This window comes from Odocoileus virginianus, chromosome 3, assembly GCF_023699985.2.
Source record: "Odocoileus virginianus isolate 20LAN1187 ecotype Illinois chromosome 3, Ovbor_1.2, whole genome shotgun sequence".
NCBI classification, from domain to species: domain Eukaryota; kingdom Metazoa; phylum Chordata; class Mammalia; order Artiodactyla; family Cervidae; genus Odocoileus; species Odocoileus virginianus.
The window spans coordinates 20,488,019-20,510,717 of NC_069676.1; the positions used below are offsets into that span (position 1 = coordinate 20,488,019).

At 39.2% G+C, this 22,699-nt stretch overlaps 1 protein-coding gene and 1 pseudogene across 7 annotated transcripts in view; one reads left to right on the forward strand and one right to left on the reverse strand.

Annotated features, from left to right (window-relative positions):
• Positions 1 to 22,699, forward strand: part of RAPGEF6 (Rap guanine nucleotide exchange factor 6) — a 226,566-nt gene that overhangs the window by 10,005 nt on the left and 193,862 nt on the right. For 6 of the 7 annotated variants that reach the window (XM_020900686.2, XM_020900691.2, XM_020900664.2 and 3 more), the window contains exons 2-3: positions 20,455 to 20,525; positions 21,637 to 21,693. In XM_020900686.2, the coding sequence (XP_020756345.1) occupies positions 20,455 to 20,525; positions 21,637 to 21,693 (128 nt within the window). Of the gene's footprint in view, positions 1 to 20,454; positions 20,526 to 21,636; positions 21,694 to 22,699 lie in introns of those variants that run through there. The other variant, XM_070465065.1, reaches the window with a different exon arrangement.
• On the reverse strand, positions 19,506 to 20,318 carry LOC110141739 (nucleophosmin pseudogene; annotated as a pseudogene).

Sequence of the window (22,699 nt, forward strand, 5' to 3'; positions counted from 1 at the left end):
GTGGCCCCTGCTGAGTTTTCCAAATTTGTTGACATACTGAGTGCAGCACTTTCACAGCTTCATCTTTCAGGATTTGAAATAGTTCAACTGGAATTCCATCACCTCCACTAGCTTTGTTCATAGTGATGCTTCCTAAGGCCCAGTTGACTTCATGTTCCAGGATGTCTGGCTCTAGATGAGTGATCACACCATTGTGATTATCTGGCTCATGGAGATCTTTTTTGTATCGTTCCTCTGTGTTTTCTTGCCACCTCTTCTTAATATCTTCTGCTTCTGTTAAATCCATAGCATTTCTGTCCTTTATTTAACCCATCTTCACATGGAATGTTCCCTTGGTATTTCTAATTTTCTTGAAGAGATCTCTAGTCTTTCCCATTCTGTTGTTTTTCTCTATTTCTTTGCCCTGATTGCTGAGGAAGGCTTTTTTTAATCTCTCCTTGCTATTCTTTGGAACTCTGCATTCAAATGGGTATATCTTTCCTTTTCTCCTTTGCTTTTTGCTTCTCTTCTTTTCACAGCTATTTGTAAGGCCTCCTCAGACAACCATTTTGCTTTTTTGCATTTCTTTTCCATGGGGATGGTCTTGATCTCTATCTCTTGTACAATGTCACGAACCTCCATCCATAGTTCATCAGGCACTCTGTCTATCAGATCTAGTCCCTTAAATCTATTTCTCACTTCCACTGTATAGTCATAAGGGATTTGATTTAGGTCATATCTGAATGGTCTAGTGGTTTTCCCTACTTTCTTCAATTTAAGTCTGAATGTGGCAATGAGGAGTTCATGATCTGAGCCACAGTCAGCTCCTGGTCTTGTTTTTGCTGACTGTATAGAGCTTCTCCATCTTTGGCTGCAAAGAATATAATCAATCTGACTTCAGTGTCGACCATCTGGTGATGTCCACGTGTAGAGTCATCTCTTGTGTTGTTGGAAGAGGGTGTTTGCTATGATCAGTAGCGTTCTCTTGGCAGAACTCTATTAGTCTTTGCCCTGCTTCATCCCATGCTCCAAGGCCAAGTTTGCCTGTTACTCCAGGTGTTTCTTGGCTTCCTCCTTTTGCATTCCAGTGCCCTGTAATGAAAAGGACATCTGTTTTGGGTGTTAGTGTGCACAACTGTGTGTAAAGTAGGTAACTGACAAGAGCCCTCTGTGTGGCGCGCAGAACGCTGCTTGGTGCCCTGCTGTGACCGTAGGCACGCGTGGGGCGTGGGGCGTGTGCATCAGTTCCAGTCCGTCCCACAGCCGCCCTGCTCTCCTTCCTCCTGTAGGTAAGCTCTCTACCTCTGTGTGTCTATTTCTGATTTGCTAGTGCGTTCATCTGTACTATTTATCTAGATTCCACAAATAAGTGATATACAATATTTTTCTCTTTCTGACTCATTTCACTCTTTACAACAGTCTCTAGATCCAGCCACTTCTCTGCAAACAGCACTATTTTGTCCCTTTATATGACTGAGTAGTATTTCGTTGTATGTATATACCACATACTGTTTATCCATTCCTCTGTTGATGGGTGTTTAGGTTGCGTCCATGTCCTGGCCAGTCTGAATAGTGCTGCAGTGAGCATTAGGGTATATGTGTCTTTTTGAATTACGGTTTTCCCCAGGTATATGCCCAGGAGTCGGATTGCTGGGACACATGGTAGCTCTGCTTTTATTTTAAGGAAACTTTGTACTGTTCTCTATAGTAGCTGCACTGGGTTACATTCCCACCAACAGTGTAGGGAGGATTCTCTTCTCTCCACACGCTTTCCAGCATTTGTAGATTTTTTGATGATGACCATTCTGACCAGTGTGAGGGGATACCTCTGTGTAGTTTAGATTAATTGAACAGAATAGAAAGCCCAGAAGTAAGCCCATGCACCTATGGTCACCTAATCTATGACAAACGAGGCAAGAATATACAATGGAGAGAAGACAGTCTAAAAAATCTAGCTTGTTTGTGTTACCAAAATTTAAAGAGGGAGCTTGGACTGAAAGAATTTAAAATTCAGTGTTCTTGTAATTACTTATTAAATCTTTTTCATAATTTAGAATAATGGTCTTTAAATGTACATTTTGGGGTTTTTTTTCCTTCTGAATTGGCAAAAGAGCACCATTGTACTCAAAATTTTTGAGGGAGTCACTGTGTTTATCCTTAAGGGTGGCAGAACAAAGATTCTGTTGTGCTTTTCTACAGCAGGTGCACATTTAGAGAGCTCCTTGGAAAGTAAGAACTTATTTATGCTCCCGAGGCCCTCTGACCTTCATTTGTAAACTAAACTGTATAGAAGGGGAATACTAGACCTGGATGGGGCCTTTATTGGATAGTTTGTCTTCCAAGACACCTCATATATGTATTGGAGATCCCCAACTTGAGAAAAAAGCAAAACAATAACAAAACTCTGGCCATTCAGTAGTTCTGACACCATAAAATCTTGTTTTTGAGTGATAAGGAGCTTCTCTGCGAGAGAATTCTGCAGAGCAGTAGCAGCCAGGCATGGTGAACGTGACACTGTGACAAAGTCATTCTTGGATGTACAGTTGTGAGCTCTGTAACATTGTAGTTGCCTTTTGGCTTTACCTTTTACTAGTTGGTGTAAACTGAGATCTGGCTTAGATAAAAACTGAAGGAGCCCCTTCATTTTTAAGAACTTGAGGTTGTAAAGGCATCAGCAGCCCTTGTTTGATGTTCTCCATTATTTGCCCCAAACTGAAACTTTGGCAGCTTTGACATGTGGCAGAGACCGTGGGACTTGGTGGACGGGGCACTTAGTACATAGCAGAAGTAGCAGTACCACCTAGCAACTATTTGTGAATGTATGTATATATAATTTCCAAAAATACTTTAGCTGATGGTTCAAGAGCTAGCGAAGTGGGTTACATACAGATTAAGGAAGTAAACTTGAGAGGTAGAAGGTCTTACTCAGGGTCACATGATTCATTGTTTACTTCCTTGTCTTGTAGTGCCCCTGTGCTCTATCAGTGAACCTCGGGTTACATTTTAAGCTTTGGTCTTGTTTCTTTGTTTTTTATTGACATCTATACAGAGCCTAATATTTTCCTAAATAAATGCCTCTTATTTAATCTTGCCTGTACTGTATGAAGTATAATATTTTAAGGTGCTTGTGTCTATTTAAGTTTATAATTCTCAAGGTTTATGTAGAATGAAAACAGGTGTATTTGTTACATGATTTTTTTTATACCATTCTGTTTTATAACTTGTTTTCAGAAGCTGATAGTCTATTCTAGCTTGGTTTCTTAAAAGCATTCAACTAATATGAGAAGACTTTATCACAAAGAAGAGTTCATAAGTATCACAAGTGCCAACTGAAGTTTGGATTGCTTATGAGCTCCTCAGATGACTCTGAGGCAGAGTTGAATGCATACATTTTTGTAGAAGACTTCCTAATGTTTGTGTGATATGTATTTTTCAAGTCCTATTTTTAAGTGCTAGGAATAAAAGGTTCTTAGAGGGGGAGATAGACAAGTACACAGACAATTAAAATACATCCTGGTTAAGTACTGTGACAGTTGCACATATCAGATGCTCAGGAGTTTGTAGGAGGGCTGTTAGGAGAGAGGAGTAAAGGGTAGGCACGTGCCATTCAAATTGTTTTAGAAAGGGAACCCTAACTTGAGTATAAATTAGAATCTATGAAAGTTAGACGAAGAAGGAACTGCATGTTTTTCCTGAAAAGGGAGCAGCATTTTCCAAGGCCACAGATGAGCTTGGTATGAACATGAATGTTGCCTGGATAGCTGGAATATTGGGACAAGACTAAGTAGTAAAATAGATGAGGCTGGAGGCATGGTCAGGATTCAGAACATGAAGGACTATGTTCTCCTTGTTAAGTTTGTATTTTCTTTTTCGAAAGATCACTTTGGTAGCACTCTGAAGAATGGATTATAGGGGGCCAAGCTAAAGGCAAGTAGGCTGTTTTCCGTTGTGAATGAAAGTTGCTCAGTTGTGTCCGACTGTCTGTGACCCCATGGACTGTGGCCTGCCAGACTCCCCGGTCCATGGAATTCTCTAGGCCAGAATACTGGAGTGGGTTGCCATTCTCTTCTCCAGGGGAATCTTCCCAACCTAGGGATTGAACCCAGGTCTCCCGCATTGTAGGTGAATTCTTTACCATCTGAACCACCAGGAAAGCCCAAGATTACTGGAGTGGGTAGCCTATCCCTTCTCCCATGGATCTTCCTGACCTCAGGGTCTCCTGCATTTCTGGTGGATTCTTTACCAGCTGAGCTACCAGGGAAGCCCAAACTGTGCTCGCTGAGGTTGGAACTCAGGACCTTCACATTATGAGATCAAAGTGCTGCCTACTGTGCTAAGAAGGCAGACAAACGTTTGATGATGTATAAACATGGTCTTAGCCCTCCAGGCTCGTCTGTCCATGGAATTCTCTAAGAATACTGGAGTGAGTAGCCATTCCCTTCTCCAGGGAATTTTCCCAACCCGGGGATCAAACCTGGGTCTGCAACACTGCAAGCAGACTCTATTTCCTGAGTCCCCAGGGAAGGACTCTCTAAATTGCCTTAGCTGAGATGGTGAACAGAGGTGTTCAGAAAGTAGAATTGACAGATTTCTCACCAGAGCCGTTAAAGGTGAGTGCTGTCACCTAAATCAGGGAACCTAGGAGCAAGACACAGCTAGGGGACAGATAATCAGTTTAGCTTTGGATATATTGCATTTGAGATGCTGAGGGGTCACCAGGTGACAGTGTTCAGTGAGCAGTAGAAAGTGTAGGCTGTTTATTCCTTCTGTCCATTTATTAGCTGATGTTCTGTTTGGAAGAACTTTTCCTACTTTACACTCTTCTCCTCCTCCTCCTCAGAACTTTGGCATGATCCAGTAGTCTTTAGGACTTCCCAGGTGGCTCAATGGTAACGAATCTGCCTGCCCAGCAGAAGACGCACATTCGGTCCCTGGATCGGGATGATCCCCAGTGTAGGAAGTGGCAACCTTCTCCAGTATTCTTGCCTGAGAAATCCCATGGACAGAGGAGCCTGATGGGCTACAGTCCATAGGATCGCAAAAGAGTCAGACACAGCTCAGCGACTAAATAACAAGAAGAAATAGTGTTTAAGTAATACCCTACTTTCTGGCCCAAAAAGGCATTTCAGACTTTTACTTTCCTTGCCCTACTACTGAAATTAGCCATATATCTAGGGAGCCAGGTTCCTTTTAGTAGGAAATGGCATTTAGAATCTGGTGTGATCTTCAGGTGTGGTAAGTGTTACAGCTTTTCATTGCCATTTTGCAGAATATATTTACACCTTCATGGATGATAAAACCAGTGGAATGGAATTCTATATTTAATGTTTTGGGCATGTTAATTTGGAGATATTGTTGAAAGTCTTTCAGATAGTTTTAATGGTCTGCTGATATAATTTAACTTGTAATTTCATAATGAAACATATAAAACTTAAGACTAATATTTGTTAACTTTTAACATGTGTCAGTGTCTGTGCTACACATTTAGTGGATATATTTTAAAATTTTATGTTTAAAAAGAAGCTGTTTACATTCCCGATTGTACAAAAAATAAATGTTAAGCAGATTATCTATTACATGGTTAATAACTGATAGAGGCAGGATTTGAAACCACAGCTGTCTCCAGAGTCCCAAGTTTTTAACCGCACTGTTAGGCTGAAGGCAGCCTAACAATAATTTGGAGAAGATTCTTCAGCATAACTTTTGATTATAGAACTATAGCTGCAAACTATGTATATCTTGAGTTTGAATTTGTATTGACCATAGAGATCCATCCTGAGAGGGTTTTTTGTCTTGTTTTTAATGTGTGTTTACTTGGCTGCATTGGGCATTAGTTGGGGCATGCGGGCTCTCTAACTGTGTCACAGGGATCAGTAGTTTTAGGGCACGGGCTTAGTAGTTGCTTCATGGCGTGTGGGATCTTAGTTCCCCAACCAGGGATTGAACCCATATTTCCCTCATTGTAGGGCAGATTCTCAACCACTGAGCCACCAAGAGAATCCCCTGAGGGCTTTCTTTTTAATTGCTGAGATAATGAGTAAAATGCCTTTGTTGATGAATGTTTTAGATAATTGATGTTGCATTGAATGTTGTAGGTGATCACAAGCATTTCATAGGTAAGAAATTCACTAGATTTAGACTTGGAGAAACAGAAAAATTCAGAATTGCTCTAAGCATTCCAATTTGAATTTTTCAAGTTTAATTAGTTTTATAAGTATGTGTAGAAGAGCTGAATTGAGATATATAGTTGTTGAGAGCAGCACACTGCTTGGTGCAGCATTGAGGGAGAGGATAGAAATCCCAAAATGCTTAATTTGAAGTGTATACTTAACAGAATTATTAATTTCTCATACATACAGAGCTACAAACATGAATTGAATATGTCATGTTACAGTGAAATTGAATAGCCATAGAATAAACCTACAGTGAATGCATTAGGTATGGGTCGTTGAAGGGCAGCTTGTAGGATGACATTGGTCTTACGTACCTCAGCTTGCCCACCTTCACTCACTCGCATAACTGACTGGCTGAGAGGGTATTGCTGATGTGTTTTATGATGTGCTGAGTCATCACCATTTCCTCACCACCTTTTTGGCCAAATGGGACTAATTATTTTTATCCTCTAATCCTCAGTTGGTATTCATTCTTCTAATTTGTGTGTGTTCAGTCACTCAGTGATACCTGACTCTGCCACCTCATGCCCCTGGATAATTTTTCCACTATTTTGTAGTTACAGAACCAGGGTCTGATGTAGGTGTTATTGCTCTGGAATGTCATAAATTACTAGTTTTCCCATCTTCTTCATGATTTCCCTCTTTGAGTTTCAGTAGAGCAACTTTCAAGTGCACAGTGTAAATAACATTGCTTTAAATATAACGTTTACATTTTTTATTACCAAAAAATGTCTGTAAGACTTCCAGTCTGCCTTTGTCGGGGTTGTTTTGGGTGTCTATAATAGCTTTTATTGATCTTGGACACACCAGGAGCCTAACAGACAATGCAGTACCTTAAGCCTGTGTCAGTGATAATTGGTACAGAAACCACAAGAAACCCCTAAGACCAGCATTACACAGTCAACAACTATAAATACTTATTGTCTCATGTAGACCAAAAACCATAACCAGCCATATCATAGGAGAGAATTTATCAGTTTGCTATTACAACTATCCTTTGTTCTGAAAGATTATTTTCTGTTGTTTCATAAATGCTTAGCATCTTGTGACCCTAAAACCAGGTGCTCTGGAGGGACCAGGGTTTACTAGACATCTCAGTGCTTGTCCCTCCTCTTTAATAGGTTATCAGCCAGGTATCCCGGAGTGGCGTGTGTGCGCGTGTTCAACTGCTAAGTCATGTCTGACTTTTTTGACCCCATGGACGGTAGCCTCCAGGCTCCTCTGTGCATGGTATTTTCCAGGCAGGATTACTGGAGGGGGTTGCCATTTCCTATTCCAGGGGATCCTCCCAACTCAGGGATCGAACCCATGTCTCTTGTGGCTACTGCATTGACAGGCGGGTTCTTTACCACTGAGTCACCTGGGAAGCCCCAGAGTTGCATAAATCCTACCAATAAACCACTTGCTCTAAACTTTAATGTGTGTCAGAACTACCTGTAGGTCTCATTAAACCACAGACTGCTAGATCCTGCTCCCAGAGATTCTGATTCATTAAATATGGAAATTCACATTTTTGCCAAGTTCCCAAGTGATAATGATGGTGCTACTGTAAGAGTCTTGTAGGTTGTAACTTACATGCAGCAAAACCCAGTTCTGGTCAGTTTAAAGAAAAGGAATTTATTAAAAGGATAGTGGGTAGGTATAGACTTGTTGGGAGTGCTGGAGAAATAGACGTGAAGCTAGAGACAGTCATGATTCATACTCCTTATCACATATTTGGTAAAGATACTACTGCTGCTTCCATTGAACACAGTGGATACCATCACTTGCAATGCTGACCAGGTACACTGCATGTGTTGACAGAGTCTTCAACCACAGTTCTCGCTTCTTGGTATCACTAGATTAAAAGTTTGTGATGAGTATATCTGATTGGTAGCACTTGGATCATTTGCCTGTGCCATAGTTTTATGGAAGCTTGGAAAAGTGGAAATCTGATGTTTCCAGTTTCCACCTCATTCATGCTTGACTTTCTTGGTAGATATTTTTGACCATATGCATTAGAAGTTGGGCTTCCCAGGTGACACAGTGGTAAAGAATCCTCCTGCCAATGCAGGAGACCCAATACGTAGGTTTGATCCCTAGATCGGGAAGACCCCCTAGAATAGGAAATGGCAACCCACTCCAGTATTCTTGCCTGAAAAACCCCATGGACAGAGGAACCTGATGGGCTACAGTCCATGGGATTCCGAAGAGTCGGACATGACTGTGTGACTGAACACACAAACACACATTAGGACTTTACAGAGTATTCCCTAGGGACCAAATTTAGCCTACCAGGTATTTTGTAACTAAAGTTTTGTTGAAATGTACCCACCCCCATTCATTTACCTCTGGTGGTTTGTTTTTATTTATTTATTTTTGGTTGTTTTCATGCCGCAAAAGCAAGGTAGATTAGTAGTAGTGACAAAAACCATATGGCCCAGAAAACCTAGAATGTTACTGTCTGACCCTTTATAGAAAAAGTTTGCTAACTCCTAATAATTAGGAATAATCCTAATACTTCTCTTCAAATCCTTGTAGTCACCATTTATAGATGCCATTGTAGAACTGATTGTAAAATGACCAAATTGTTGAAGAGAAGATTGGAGACAAATAAAGGGCGAACTTTTAGATATTTGAAGAAGGACTTGCAGAATCTAAAGTTGAGAAACTTTGTCAGCCTTTATTCAGGCAGAGAACTGGAGAACCATATGTATTTAAAAACTTGTGAATTACATTTTCACAGACTTTAAAATTGAAGAGTGAATTCCTAATTGCCAGCTATTGATGTCCCATCACCAGTGATGTACCAAAGATATCCTCTGACTTGAAAACAGGAAATTATGTGACATAGTTCATTTGAGAATCTCAGAAAACTCTGGAACTCCTGGACTCTAGTCTGCCCTCATCTGGCAGATCAGGTTTTGGGACTTGTAATTTTGTTTGTCATGACATAATCTTTTGTGTTACAGTTTTGAAAACTTGTTTGCCACTAAAAATTGTCTTGATGTCAGAAAATAACAAGCATATTTCCATGGGCTAGGCATTTTGTGAGTGTCTGGCCAGGTTATGATGACTCTTAACTAAAAGGGTGGGGCCCCAGCAGCTGTGTTTATAGTATATGACCACACCTACCAGCCATTGTTTTGGAAGCCCTAGCTCATGCATTAAAGCTAGGGAAAAAAATTACCTGCATATATATATGGAGGAGGAAACAATACTGTTCTTGTTCACAGGAGATTTTATTGTATAGTAGAAAATCCAAAAGAATCTGCAAACTATCAGTTTTGTTAAGGTTTATAGTATATATCTTAAACTTACCACGACCTTCAAGTTATATTATACTGTTTCTCATATAATAAAAGAACCTTACAATATTATACCTACATTTTTACCTCCTGGCCTTTGCTGTTGTGATGCATTTTACTTGTACACATCTTATGAACCTCATAATATGTTGTTATCATTGTTGTTGCTGTTTCTTTAAATAGTCATGTTTTTTTAAATAGGAAAAAGATTTTTATTTACCCATGTAGTTACCGTTTCCAGTTTTCTTCATTCCTTTGTATAACTCCAGATTTCCATCTGGTATTGTTTTCCTCTTTTATGGAAATGACTTTTATTTTTGTAGAGCAGGTCTGCTGGTAATTGATTGATTCAATCTTTGTATATATGGAAAATATTTGCTTTCCTATTTGAAAGGTATTTCGACTGGAAGAGTATTCTAGATAATTTTTTTTCTCTTATGACTTTAAAGGTGTTAACTACAGTGTTGTCTGGATTGCATTGTTTCTGACTAGAAGTGTTCTGTAATTCTAATTATTATTCTCACTGTAATTCACCTTCTTTCTCTAACTACTACTTTTTTTTTTTTGTCCTGAGTCTTTGTTGCCACATGCAGGCTCTCTCTAGTTGTGAGTGAGAACTACTCTTGATTGTGGTGCATGGACTTATCGTGGTGGCTTCTCTTGTTGCAGAGTACAGGCTCTAAGCACGTGGACTTTGGTAGTTGTGGCTCACGAACCCTAGAGTTCAGCCTCGGTAGTTGTGGCACAAAGGCTTAGTTGCTCTGTGACATGTGGGATCTTCCCAGACCAGAGATCGAACCTGTGTCCCTGCATTGGCAGGCGGATTCTTATCCACTGTACCACCAGGGATGTCCTCTGCCTCCGTTTACAACTTTCTCTTTATCATTTCTTAAGCAGTTTATGTGCTTTGCTATTGTTTATTTCATATTTCTTGTGCTTGAGTTTTGTTGAGCCTTATGGATGTGCAAGCTTATAGTTTTTAATCAAATAAGGAAAACTTTCCACCATTTTTCAAGTTATTTTTTTTTTCTTTGTTTTCTTCACAGTGGCTCCAATTATACACTTTTGTTGGGCTGTTTGAAGTTGTTCTCTGTCTCACTGGTGCTCTGTTCAGATTTTTTTCATCTTTTCTCCCTGTGTTTTATTTATTTATATTTATTCTTTTAAATTTAAGTATAATTTGATTTACAGTATTGTACAGTATTAGTTTATACATACAACATAGCCATTCAGTATTTTTGCAGGTTATCCTCCATTTACAGTTAATATTGGCTCTATTCCTATGCTGTACATTACATCCTTGTATCTTCTTTATTTTATACTTAGTAGTTTGTACTTCTTAGTCTTCTACTAGCCCTATCTTGGCCTCTCTCCCCAACAGTAACAACTAGTTTGTTCTCTATATCCATGAGTCTGTTTCTGTTTTGTTATATGTATTCATTGGTTTTATTTTTTAGATTCCACATGTAAATGATAATATATAATATTTGTCTTTTTCTGTATGACTTATTTCACTAGGCATAGTACCTTCCAGGTCCATCTATGTTCTTTAAAATGGCAAAATTTCACTCCTTTTCATGGTTGAGCAGTATTCCATTGTGTGTTATATGTGTGTGCACACACGTTCACATACCACATCTTCTTTATTCTTCTATTGGTTGACACTTAGTTGCTTCAGTATTTTGGCTATTTTATGTAAATAATAGTGCTATAAACATTGGGTGCATGTCTCTTTGAATTAGTGTTTTCATTTTCTTCAGATGTATACCTGGGAGTGGAATTGCTGGATCATATGGTAGCTCTATTTTTCTTTTTTTGAGGAACCTCCATATTGTTTTTCATAGTGAAAGTGAAAGTCACTCATTTGTGTCGGACTGTTTGCGACCCCATGGGCTATATATAGAGTCCATGGAATTCTCCAGGCCAGAATACTGGAGTGGATAGCCTTTCCCTTCTCCAGGGAATCTTCCCAAGCCAGGGATCCAACCCAGGTCTCTTGTATTGCAGGTGGATTCTTTACCAGCTGAGCCACAAGGGAAGCCCAGGAATACTGGAGTGGGTCGCCTATCCCTTCTCCAGCGAATCTTCCTGACCCAGGAATTGAACCAGGTTCTCTTGCATTGCAGATGGATTCTTTACCAGCTGAGCTATCTGGGAAGCCCTATGGTAGTTTTCCATAGTGGCTGCACTACTTTATATTCCCTTTCCTTCTAGGACTCTCTTATCCCCACATCCTTGCCAGCATTTGTTATTTGTGATCTTTCTGGTGGTAGGCATTCTGACAGAACTGAAGTAATGTTTAATTGTGGTTTGATGTGCATTTCTCTGCTGAATTAGTGATGTTATGCATCTTGTCATATGTCTATTGGCTGCCTGTATATCTTCTTTGGAAAAGTGTCTTACATGTCTTCTGTCCATTTTCTGAGTTTTAATTCTTTGATAATTTTACAAGCTATTTATGTATTTAGGATATTAAGTCCTTGTCAGTCATATCATTTGTAAATATTTTCTCTCACTGAGCAGTTGATTTGTCCTTTTGTTTCGTGGATGGTTTCCTTTGTTGTGCAAAAGCTGTTAGCCTTTAGGTGGTCATACAGAGTGAAGTCAGTCAGACCGAGAAGAAGCATTGTAGCACAACCCCTATAGGTGAAATCTCAAAAGAAATGATACAAATGAATTTACAAAACAGGAAGAGCCTCACAGATTTAGAGAATGAATTTATGGTTTGGGTGGGGGAAGGATGAGGGAAGGGATAGTTTTCGGAGTTTGGGATGCACATGTACACTGTGTTTGCAATGAATAACCAGCAGGGGCCTCTGTGTAGCACATAAACTCTGCTCAGTGTTATGTGGCAGCCTGGATGGGAGGGGAGTTTGGGAGAGAATGGATACATGTATATGTATGGCTGAGTCCCTTCCCTGTTCACCAGAAACTATCACAACATTGTTAATCAGCTATACTGCAATACAAAATAGAAAGTTTTTTTTCAACTCTTAATGTTTAATTAGGTCTCATTTGTTTTTGCTTTGGTTTTTGTTGCCTTAGGAGACAGGTACAAAAGAATTATTGCTTTGATTTACAGAGTGTTCTGCCTATATTCTCTTCTAGGAGTTTATGGTTTCAGGTTTTACATTTAGGTCTTTTCCATTTTGACTTTTCTTTGTATACAGTTTGAGGAAATGTTTTAATTTCATTCTTTCACATATAGCTGTCCAGTTTTCCCAGCACAGCTTATTGCAGAGAGTGTCTTTTTCCCAATTGTATGTTCTTGCTCCCTTTGACTTAGATTAATTGACTATAGGTGTGTGGGTTTATTTTTGGGTTCTTTAACCCAAAAATTCTATTTCCTTGATCTATTGTGTCTTTTTTTGGAGCCAGTACCATACTGTTGGGCTTCCCTGGTGGCTCAGAGGTTAAAGCATCTGCCTGCAGTGTGGAAGACCTGGATTCAGTCCCTGGATCGGGAAGATCCCCTAGAGAAGGAAATGGCAACACACTCCAGTATTTTGGCCTGGAGAATCCCATGGACGGAAGAGCCTGGCGGACTACAGTACACAGGGTCGCAAAGAGTCAGACAGGACTGAGCAACTTCACTTTCACTTTGCTTTCACCATACTGTTTTGATTATTGTTACTTTGTAGTATAGTTTTAAGTCAGGGAGCATGATACCTCAAGCTTTGTCTTCTTTCTCAAGATTGCTTTGGCTGTTTAGGTTCTTTTGCAGTTCATATAAACTTTAGGATTATTTGTTCTAGTTCTGTGAAGAATGTTGTGGTTATTTTAGTTGGGGACTGCATTAAATCTTTAGATTATTTTGGGTAGTATGGACATTTTAACAATATTAGTTCTTCAGTCCATGAGCACAAAACATCTTTCCATTTTTTTTATTGTCTTCAGTTTCCTTTATCAGTGTGTTATGGTTTTGAATGTATGGGCCTTTCACCTCCTTGGTTAAGTTTATTCCTAGGTATTTTATTCTTTTCATGCAGTTTCAAATGTGATTGTTTATCCCGTTTTCTCTTTGTAGTAGTTCATTATTAGTGTATAGAAAAGCAACAGGTTTCTATATGTTAATCTTGTATCTTGCAACTTTACTGAATTCATTTATTCTAATAGTTTTTTGGTGGAATCTGAAGTTTTCTATATAAAGTATGATGCCATCTGCAGATAGTGACAGTTTTTCTTCTCTTCCAATTTAGTCATATATTTTTTTCTTGTCTGGTTGCTATGCCTAGGACTTCCAATACTATGTTAAATAGAAGGGCCAAGGGTAGGCATCTTTTTCCCCAAGTTTCCAAGGTACTGAAGTAGAAGTGCTGAAGGTTAGGTCTGCGCTGGTTCCATTTTCTCTAAGCATGTGTCCTCATCCCTCCCAACTTTGGCATTTTCACCCCGGAGCGTAGCAGTGCTGAGGCACAAGGGGCCAGAGTGGGCAGTCAGTGTGGGTCCAGGTGCATGCTGGGACAGTCCCAGCACACTGGAGTTCCAGGCGGCTTCAGACCTTCTGTCCCCACAAACACCAGTAATGGTTGCCTTCACCCCATTCAGATGCATGCTGGGTCTGAACTGACTCTGTGTGTCACAATGACTTAATCTACTTGGAAGTGTCAGCCTTTGCCCTAGTGGGAAGCTGTGCTGTGGAGCAAGAGGGGCTGAAATTGCCCCCAGCATGGACCAGGGTACACTCTGGGACCGATGTAGGAAGCCAGCTGGAGTCCCTGACATTTTCAGTTGCTTTCTCCATCTTGTCTTGAGAGCAAGCAAGCAAGCATGTACGTGCTCCTCACTAGCGGAGTCTAGATTTCTCACAGCACCCCCTGCTCGTCCCACTGGTCTTCTAGCCAGCCATGTGGACTTATCTTTCTGGTGTTGTACTCCAGGGCTAGGTTTCTCAATTTGTGGTTCAGGTCTTGACCTGATTGCTTCTCTTCCCTTCTTACCTGACTTCATGTGGATATTTCTTTACAGCCTTGGTTGTATGAGCCTTTCTGCCAGTCTCCAGTTTGTTTTCAGTGAGATTGTTCCCCATGTAGATGTATTTTTGATGTGTTCGTTGGGGGAGGTGAGTTCAGACTCCTCCTAATCTGCCATTTTGATCTCCTTTCCCCATGGTTTTTTAAATAATTAATTTATTTATTTTGCCTGTACTGGGTCTTTGTTGCTGCACTTGGGCTTTGTCTAGTTGCAGCGTGTGGGGCCTGCTCTCTAGTTGTGGTGCATGGGCTTCTCATTTTGGTAGCTTCTCTTGTTGCAGAGCACTAGCTCTAGGGTGCACAGGCTTCAGCAGTTGCAGCTCACAGGCTTTAAAGCGTGAGCTCAGTAATTGTGGCTCAGTAGTTGCTCCATGGCATGTGAAATCTTCCAGGGCCAGGGATTGAACCCTTCTGCCTTGTTTTGGCAGGCAGATTCTTAATCACTACACCACCAGGGAAGTCCTGGAATTTTTTTAATACCCCTTCTTATATGGTTAATCTTTTCTATATTTTCCTGAACATGAGTATAGTTTTAATAAGTTTTTAAATGTCTTTTAAATTATGAATTCTATTATCTAATAATTACTGAGTTGATTTTGGTTGTTTTTTTTTTTTTCTCACTATGGATCGTTTTCCCTGTTTCTTTGCATGCCTGATGATCTTTGATGGACTACCAGAGATTGTGAAGTTTACTTTCTTCTGTGCTAGGTATTTTTTATTTCTTATAAATATTTTTCTGGGGCAGAGTTAAGTAATTTGGAAATTCTTTTGATCCTTTTGGGGCCGTTTTTTGAACTATGCTGAGTAGCACCAGAGTAGCATTTAGTGAGGCTTTAATTTTGCCCTAATACTGAATCCAAAGGCTCCTGAGTATTCTGCTAAATGTTTTCTGAATTATGAGATTTTTTTCAGTCTCTCTGGTGGGAGTAGCAACTTTTCTGGTCTCAGTGTGAGTTTTGGGTATTGTTCCCTCTAATCCAGGAAATTTCAACCTCAGAATTATTGTTTTGGCCCAGAGAATTCTTTATTTTAAGGCTTTGTCTTGGGCATCACAGGATATTTAGCAGCATCTGTGGCTTATAGTCAGTGGATGCTAGGAGGACTTCCCCATACCCCTTCAAAAATGATGACAGTCCCAAATGTCTCCAGACATAACTCTGTCACCCAAGGAGCAAAATCAGCCTTGATTGAGGACCACTACTCTTAATTCCTTAAGGTGATTCTTTCTCTGAATTCAGAATTTTCTTCCTGTACTTGAAATGGTTGGTACTCAACCTCAGACTCAAGTGAAACCCTCTTAAGTTTGCAGCGCATTCTTCTCTTGGGTGTAGTGTGCGCTTCCTCCATCCTGCTCTGCAGACTTCAGCTCCGTTCTCCTCCCTGGTGGCCAGGTGATTCTCAAGACGTGCTCAGTCGCTTCAGTCATGTCTGACTCTTTGTGACCCTATGGATTATAGCCTGCCAGGCCCCTCTCTCCATGGGTTTCTACAGGCAGGAACACTGGAGTGGGTTGCCCTGCCTTCCTCCAAGGCATCTTCCCAACCCAGGGATCAAACCCAGGTCTCCCACATTGCGGGCAGATTCTTTAACGCTCAGCCACTGGGAGCCCTCTTCTCAAGACACCACCAGGCATTTGTTTCCCCTTTCTCAAGTGTCACTGTCTTTTTTTCTTTTTTTTTTTAAACTGATGTCTTTATCTCTTGAAAAATGTTGTTTTATTTATTATGACTTTTTGTTGTTTTAGGTGGAAGGTAAGTCCAACCCCTCTTTTTCCACCTTGAATGTAAGCTTAAGTCTCAACAGTTTGTATTTCACTTTGGAGGGGATGTCTTGTAATGCTCTTGACCACTGCACCTCTAAAAACATTTAAGTTGCAGGTCTTTGAGCCCTCATAGAATTAATATCTCGCTTTCTGGAGTTGAGTGTGTTCTCCAAGACTCCACAATACCAGGTACCTCTTGCTTATTTTCTTGTTAGTTCTGTCCAGTCAGCAAAATATGTATGTAATGTGTCAGGTGGTCTCGATGTTTTCAGGTATATTATGACAGAAACTTGAGAAAGTTAAAACAGCCCTTAGGCAAAACTGTAAATTAATGTGGTCCTACACAGTTGCTGTTTTTTGTACTTTTTACTTTAGTAACTGGAATGGAAAAGAATACATTGACCAAATCAACACCCGAAGCTTAATTAAACAGTTCCTTCAACAGTATTATGTTTGGGACTTGCAGCTGTGCACAGAGCTAAAATTTGGTTAAGTGTCTGGCAGTCTGTAGTCATTTTTCTGGCAGTCTGCTTTTTTCAGATTATGCATGGGAAGTACCATCACCCTGCATACTTAAAAGTCTTTACTTGGCAGCGTTAGTCTTTGCTTCTTTGCCCCTTTGGAAAAGCAATATTGTCTTTTACTTACTGTCTTGTTCTGGGGAATGGGGCAATTTCAGAGGGCTTCCCAGGTGGTGCTAGTGGTAAAGAACTCACCTGCCAGTGCAGGTAGACCTAAGAGACATAGCTTTGATCCCTGGTAGGGACGATCCCCTGGAAGAGGGCACAGCAGTGCACTCCAGTGTTCTTGCCTGGAGAATCCCACAGCCAGAGGAATCCAGTGGGCTACAGTCCATAGGGTCTCGCACAGAGTTGTAAACGACGGAAGCGACTTCTTAGCATGCATGCACTCAGACGTTTCTACTTGACCTTTTCCACCATGACAGCTTTTACCACATAGGATCCTTTGTGAGGGTTATTCTGACTGCCAGTTATATAAATTTAGTTATAAACTTTGGGAATGGAGAGAGACTATTAGGGTGGGTCTGCAGGCTCAGAGCTCACTGTGAACCAGACTTTTGCCAGTACTCTGCTTATTATCCCAACTCAGAAAGTTTTGGCTGGGAGGTTATTTCTTTTGCCCCACAGAACCTTGACTTTAATCATTCTCTTAGTTCCATTCAGCTGGTCTGGTCTCAGAAAGAATCACATATTTGGTACTTTGGTGCTGTTCCATTGGCCTTTTTCTCTCAGTGAGGCTATTTTGGGCTTACTCACAACGTTGGTGGTCTCAGGGTATTTGAATCTTAGAAGTTACACAACTTCATTTCTGCCACATTCTTTGGATCAGAACAAATTACAGGACCAAACCCAGATTCATAGGGAGGGTGCCTAGTTGTCAGTTTTGATGAGGGAGTGACAAAGTCTCATTGCAAAATAGCATATGGGATAAGATTTGTCATTGTAGCCCTCTTTGAAAATACAGTTTATCATATCACTGCTCCATCTGCTGTCTTATAGAATTTTATAGACCTTATTTAGGTCTGCAGACTAATTTGTTAGTTTCCTCTTTTAATCTGTTCATCTCTCTTTTTTAAAAAAAATATACTTAAAAATCTTTTTCACTCTTATATTGGTAAGGATTTAGCAGAGATATGTGTGGTCATTGAATCCATCATGGTTAATTGGCAGTTGTAATCTTCGGAATCAGAGGTTATTGCTTTTTTCCTTAGGACTTCTTGTTGTCTTAGTTGGGAAAAAAGCTGTCATGTCTTTTTCTTCGTCATCTGATAATTCTTGGATAGTTACATATCAGTAAGAGGGAAGGTGGTGTTTGGGAGCAGTCTGCCGTGGTATAAAGACATTACTCCTTGTAAGAAAATAAGGAGGTACATTTTTTGTAAGGAATTTAAGCTTCTTTGTAATCACTGTGCACTAGCATTCTGTGGTAAAATACTGTGTTCTGACAGGAATATTCCCTGCTTCCATACTTTTCTCTTGCTATGCCATTGCTTTTAGCAGAGGTTATACTATACCTCTGTATTAACCTGGATTTATTAATATCTAATTATCTGAATGAGGGCTAGAGACACATTCCCCAGTTCTCTTAGAGAGGGAAAGAACATGACTGAGTGACTAACACTTCAGTAATAACACTTTATCGTGTGTGCATGCATGCATAGTTGTGTCCAACTCTTTGTGACCCCCATGGACTGTAGCCCACCAGGCTCCTCTGTCCATGGGATTTTCCAGGCAAGAATATTGGAGTGGGTTGCCATTTCCTATTCTAGGGGATCCTCCTCACCTGGGATTGGACGCACATCTCTTCCTTTTGCTGCATTTCCTGCATTGGCAGGCAGGTTCTTGACCATTGCTGCACCTGGTGAACCCCTTCAGTCTATTTGAAAGAGATTTTTTTTTTTTTTTTTTAAAGAAAGTCATATTTTAAGAGGAGTAAGGACAAGCAGAGTCATCTTCACAGAGGAGATCAATTAGGATGCTTAAAGATCTGGAACCTGCAAATACTCAGACTGTTATCTGGAGGTAAAAAAAAAAAAAAGATTTAAGATGATGGGATAACTTTTCAAATGTTTGAGGGTCACTAAAGAAGAAAGATTACATATGTTTAGAAGTGAAGTAGACCTTGGTATGAAATAATGAATTTTTTATTTCTGGCATTGTTTGTCAGCCATGCTGAGGAGGGGTTCCTGTATGAGTTGAGGGAATTCTTCTCAACCTTTTCAGATCTGTTGTTGTTCAGAGATTTTTGTGACTCTTCCATGGTAACAACTGTGTCGTAAGTGGTGGTTCTTAGAGAATTGTGGAATATCACTACATATGTATATGGGACTTCCCTGGTGGCTCAGACGTTAAAGTGTCTACCTGTAATGTGGCAGACCTGGGTTTGATCCCTGGGTTGGGAAGATCCCCTGGGGAAGGAAATGGAAGGAAATGGCAACCCACTTCAGTACTCTTGCCTGGAAAATTCCATGGATGGAGGAGCCTGGTAGGCTACAGTCCATGGGGTTGCAAAGAGTCAGACACGACTGAGCAACTTCACTTTTCTTTCTGTTATTTTTTTTGATTAAATATCTGTTGAGCAGCTAGGGAAATGCAAAGGTGATTAAAACATGGTCAGAAGTGAGGCAGTTGCACAAATAATGGAAAGCAAAATATAAGGTTCACCGAATCACAGCCATCAGAAGAGGTTTAGCAGATCAAGAAATTGCTCCAGCTTGGAAGGGGGTGTGGTTGGGTGGCCAATCAGGAAACAGGATTGAGATTAAAATAGAAGACTTCAGTCTGGATTATTGTTGATACTCAGTTTAGGCTATATTTGTCTTTCTTTTTCCTCTATCCCCATCTTTGGGTTTAATTTACCAGTACTGCCCAGGGTTGTTCAGTGTGTGTTTTCTGTACTTGCTTGCATTTTTGCTTTAATGTCTTCTACAGAGCCAGGTCCTTTCAATGTCTTGGGAGGTTTTTTCTCTCTTTTTTTGGAGGATTCTTGACCTTTTAATTTTGGTGTTGACGGTTTTGAGTCTTTTCCATTCTGGTTTAATTTTTGTGCATTTTTGGATGGAATATCTCATACAGATTTCTTTATTGGAGCTTTTTCTTCAGCTTCCTCATCAAAGTGGTCACCATCACCATCTTCATCATCATCTTCATTAGTAGCAAACTTTACTTTTTTGTGGGGAACCTTACTACCACTTCCAGGGGCAGAGCGCCTTCCAGATATACTTAGAGTTTCACATCCTCCTCTTCTTCATCTTCTGACTCTGCATCTTCCTCCACAGCTACTAAGTGCTGTCCACTAATAGGCACAGGCCCTGAACCACACTTCAACTGTAAGACCACAGGTGGTGTTACTTCAAAGCCCCCAAGGGAAACATTTGACTGTACAGACATTTTCAAAGTTGCCAGTGTTACTTTAATTGGACTGCCTTCATGATTCATTGCCTCTTCTTCAGCAATGTGCAATCATCCTTTGCACCAGCCCCTAAACTGATCATTCTTAAAGATAACTGATGCTCATTTTCATCATTTTCCACCTTAAAGTGATAATCTTTGTCAGCCTTTAGTTCACAACCAAAAAGATAGTTCTGGGCCTCAAGGGGCTGGTGTCTGTGGTTTGGAGGCATGCACTTAGATGGGAGAGAAGCCGGATGGAAGTAAACAGCTACTGTTGAGGAAAACAGCCTCACAGGCCAGAATCACACCAGGGAAAATATTTTTAGAAGTATAAGTTCCTAATCTAAAATCTTCTCTGTTTTACAGGACTTAAATACTATTTATTCTTATCTTCATGGAATGGAAATATTATCAAATCTCAGGGAACATCAGCTTCGGTAAGTGTGATGCTGTGTTTAAGAGCATATGCTAAGAGGTTTATTCACATCAGTTCGGATAGATAGTTGCAGGGGCCAAATCATTTAGGTGCTGTTTATAGGCTATGCATAGCAACTCGCCCTTCTCATTCCAGTTTTTCTTAGCCATGGGACTTTGAGCAAGTCATAACATCTAAGCTATAGTTTAGTCTTCCTTAAAATAGGGATAAAAAGATTAACTTTGTTACAACATTTTGAGGATTAAGTGAGAATATTTAAAGCAAAGTACAGTGCTCAGTCTGTGCTATCTAGAGAAAACAACTGTTTTCTTTTTGTACTTTGTATTGATATTTATTATATAAAATGCTTAAGATGGACTTGGTATGATGTGGTATTATATTAAAGTGGAAGGAGCAAGACTCGATTGGTTATGAACAGTACCCATGAACTTTGTGAACCTCATTTTTCTGTTCTATAAAATGAGTTCTCTCTCCTGCCACCTTGTATCATTGTGATTATGTTTGTAAAAGCACTTTTGAGTGCTCTAAGTACTAGCTGTTGTAACTTTGTATAAATTTTGATTAAACCTGTTTTCTTTCCTGTGGCCAGCTTAACCATCACTTTTCTGGCTGTTCTTTAAGTTTCTGGCTATGGACCAAATTGCTAAAATATGATTGTTTGGGATTTATTATTTTCTGTTTTCTGTGTAACAGTATTCAGATGTTAGTATATGTCAAACAAGTGTATCAAGAAGAAAGAAGAAAACTGAAAACTAGAGTGTTAGTAATAGAGTATTTTTAAATGTAAGCAAATTTGTGTTTATTAAACAGATTTGTATGTGTGTGATGTTTATATTTTTAAACTCTGGTGAAAAATTTTGTGGTAGATCTGATAACTTTCTGTTGTGGTAGCTGTTAACAATTATTAAAACAATTTAAGATAATTTAAAATTTTTTTACTTTTTAAAAAATATGTTAGGTTGATGTCTGCAAGAGCAATTATTAAAACAATTTAAGATAATTTAAAATTTTTTTACTTTTTAAAAAATATGTTAGGTTGATGTCTGCAAGAGCAATTATTAAAACAATTTAAGATAATTTAAAATTTTTTTACTTTTTAAAAAATATGTTAGGTTGATGTCTGCAAGAGCACGCTATGAGAGATACAGTGGCAATCAAGTTCTTTTTTGGTAAGTATTTCCTGAATTAAGTTAATAATGTTTAAAGTTTGGGCTATTAGCAGGGAAATTCATTTGATTCTGAAAGTTTCTGTGGAAGAGATTGAAATACATTCCTGAAATGTGAAATATAACATACATAGAATTCAGGGGAGAAGTAAGTGCAATAAAGTTTAATAAACAAGATACATCTGTGTAACGACTATGCAGTGAATATATAGAACATACAAGCTTTTAAGAGGGTTCCGTCAGCCGTCTTGGAAAGATATTTTAGCTCTGATGGCTGTCACCCTATATTAGTTTTGTCTCTGAATTTCATATAAAAATTCATATAAAATTTGATACAAAACCTTTTGGTCAGGCTTTATATGCTTCACAGATGTTGATTCTTCCATGTTTTTGCATTCATTCTTTTCCAGTGCTTTATAGTATACAATTATGTGAAAAAAATAATTTATCTTTCCCACTAATAAATATTCGGGTTGTTTACAGTATTTTTCCTATCATAAATAGTTTCTATGAATATTTTATTCATGTCTTTTTGTACCCTTATTTACTCATTCCTTTGGGAAATATTCTTAGGAATAAGCATTGGAAATACATGTGCTCAAATTTAGGAGATTCTAGAATATAATCTAAAATATATATTTCATTTTGTTATCTCATTGTGATTTTATTTTTTGTTTTCCTGCTTAATGATGAGTGATTTTCCTGTTTTTATAGTCTTATTTGGATAGCTATTTTCTGAAATCTTGATTCATGTTTTTGACCATTTTTTAATTGGGCTATCTTATTTTTATTAATTTGTATAAAATTTTTATGAATGCTCTAAGTCCTTTGTTGGATGCATAAGTTGTAAATATCTTCTCCCACTGTGTGGCTTGCTTTATATTCTATTAATGGCATCTTCTGAAGAAAAGAGATTCTAACTTTGTTTTTTCCCTTGTGATTAGTGCATCTCATGTCCTATTTAAAAAAACAAAATCTTTACCATCCTCAGATTATGAAGATAATTCTT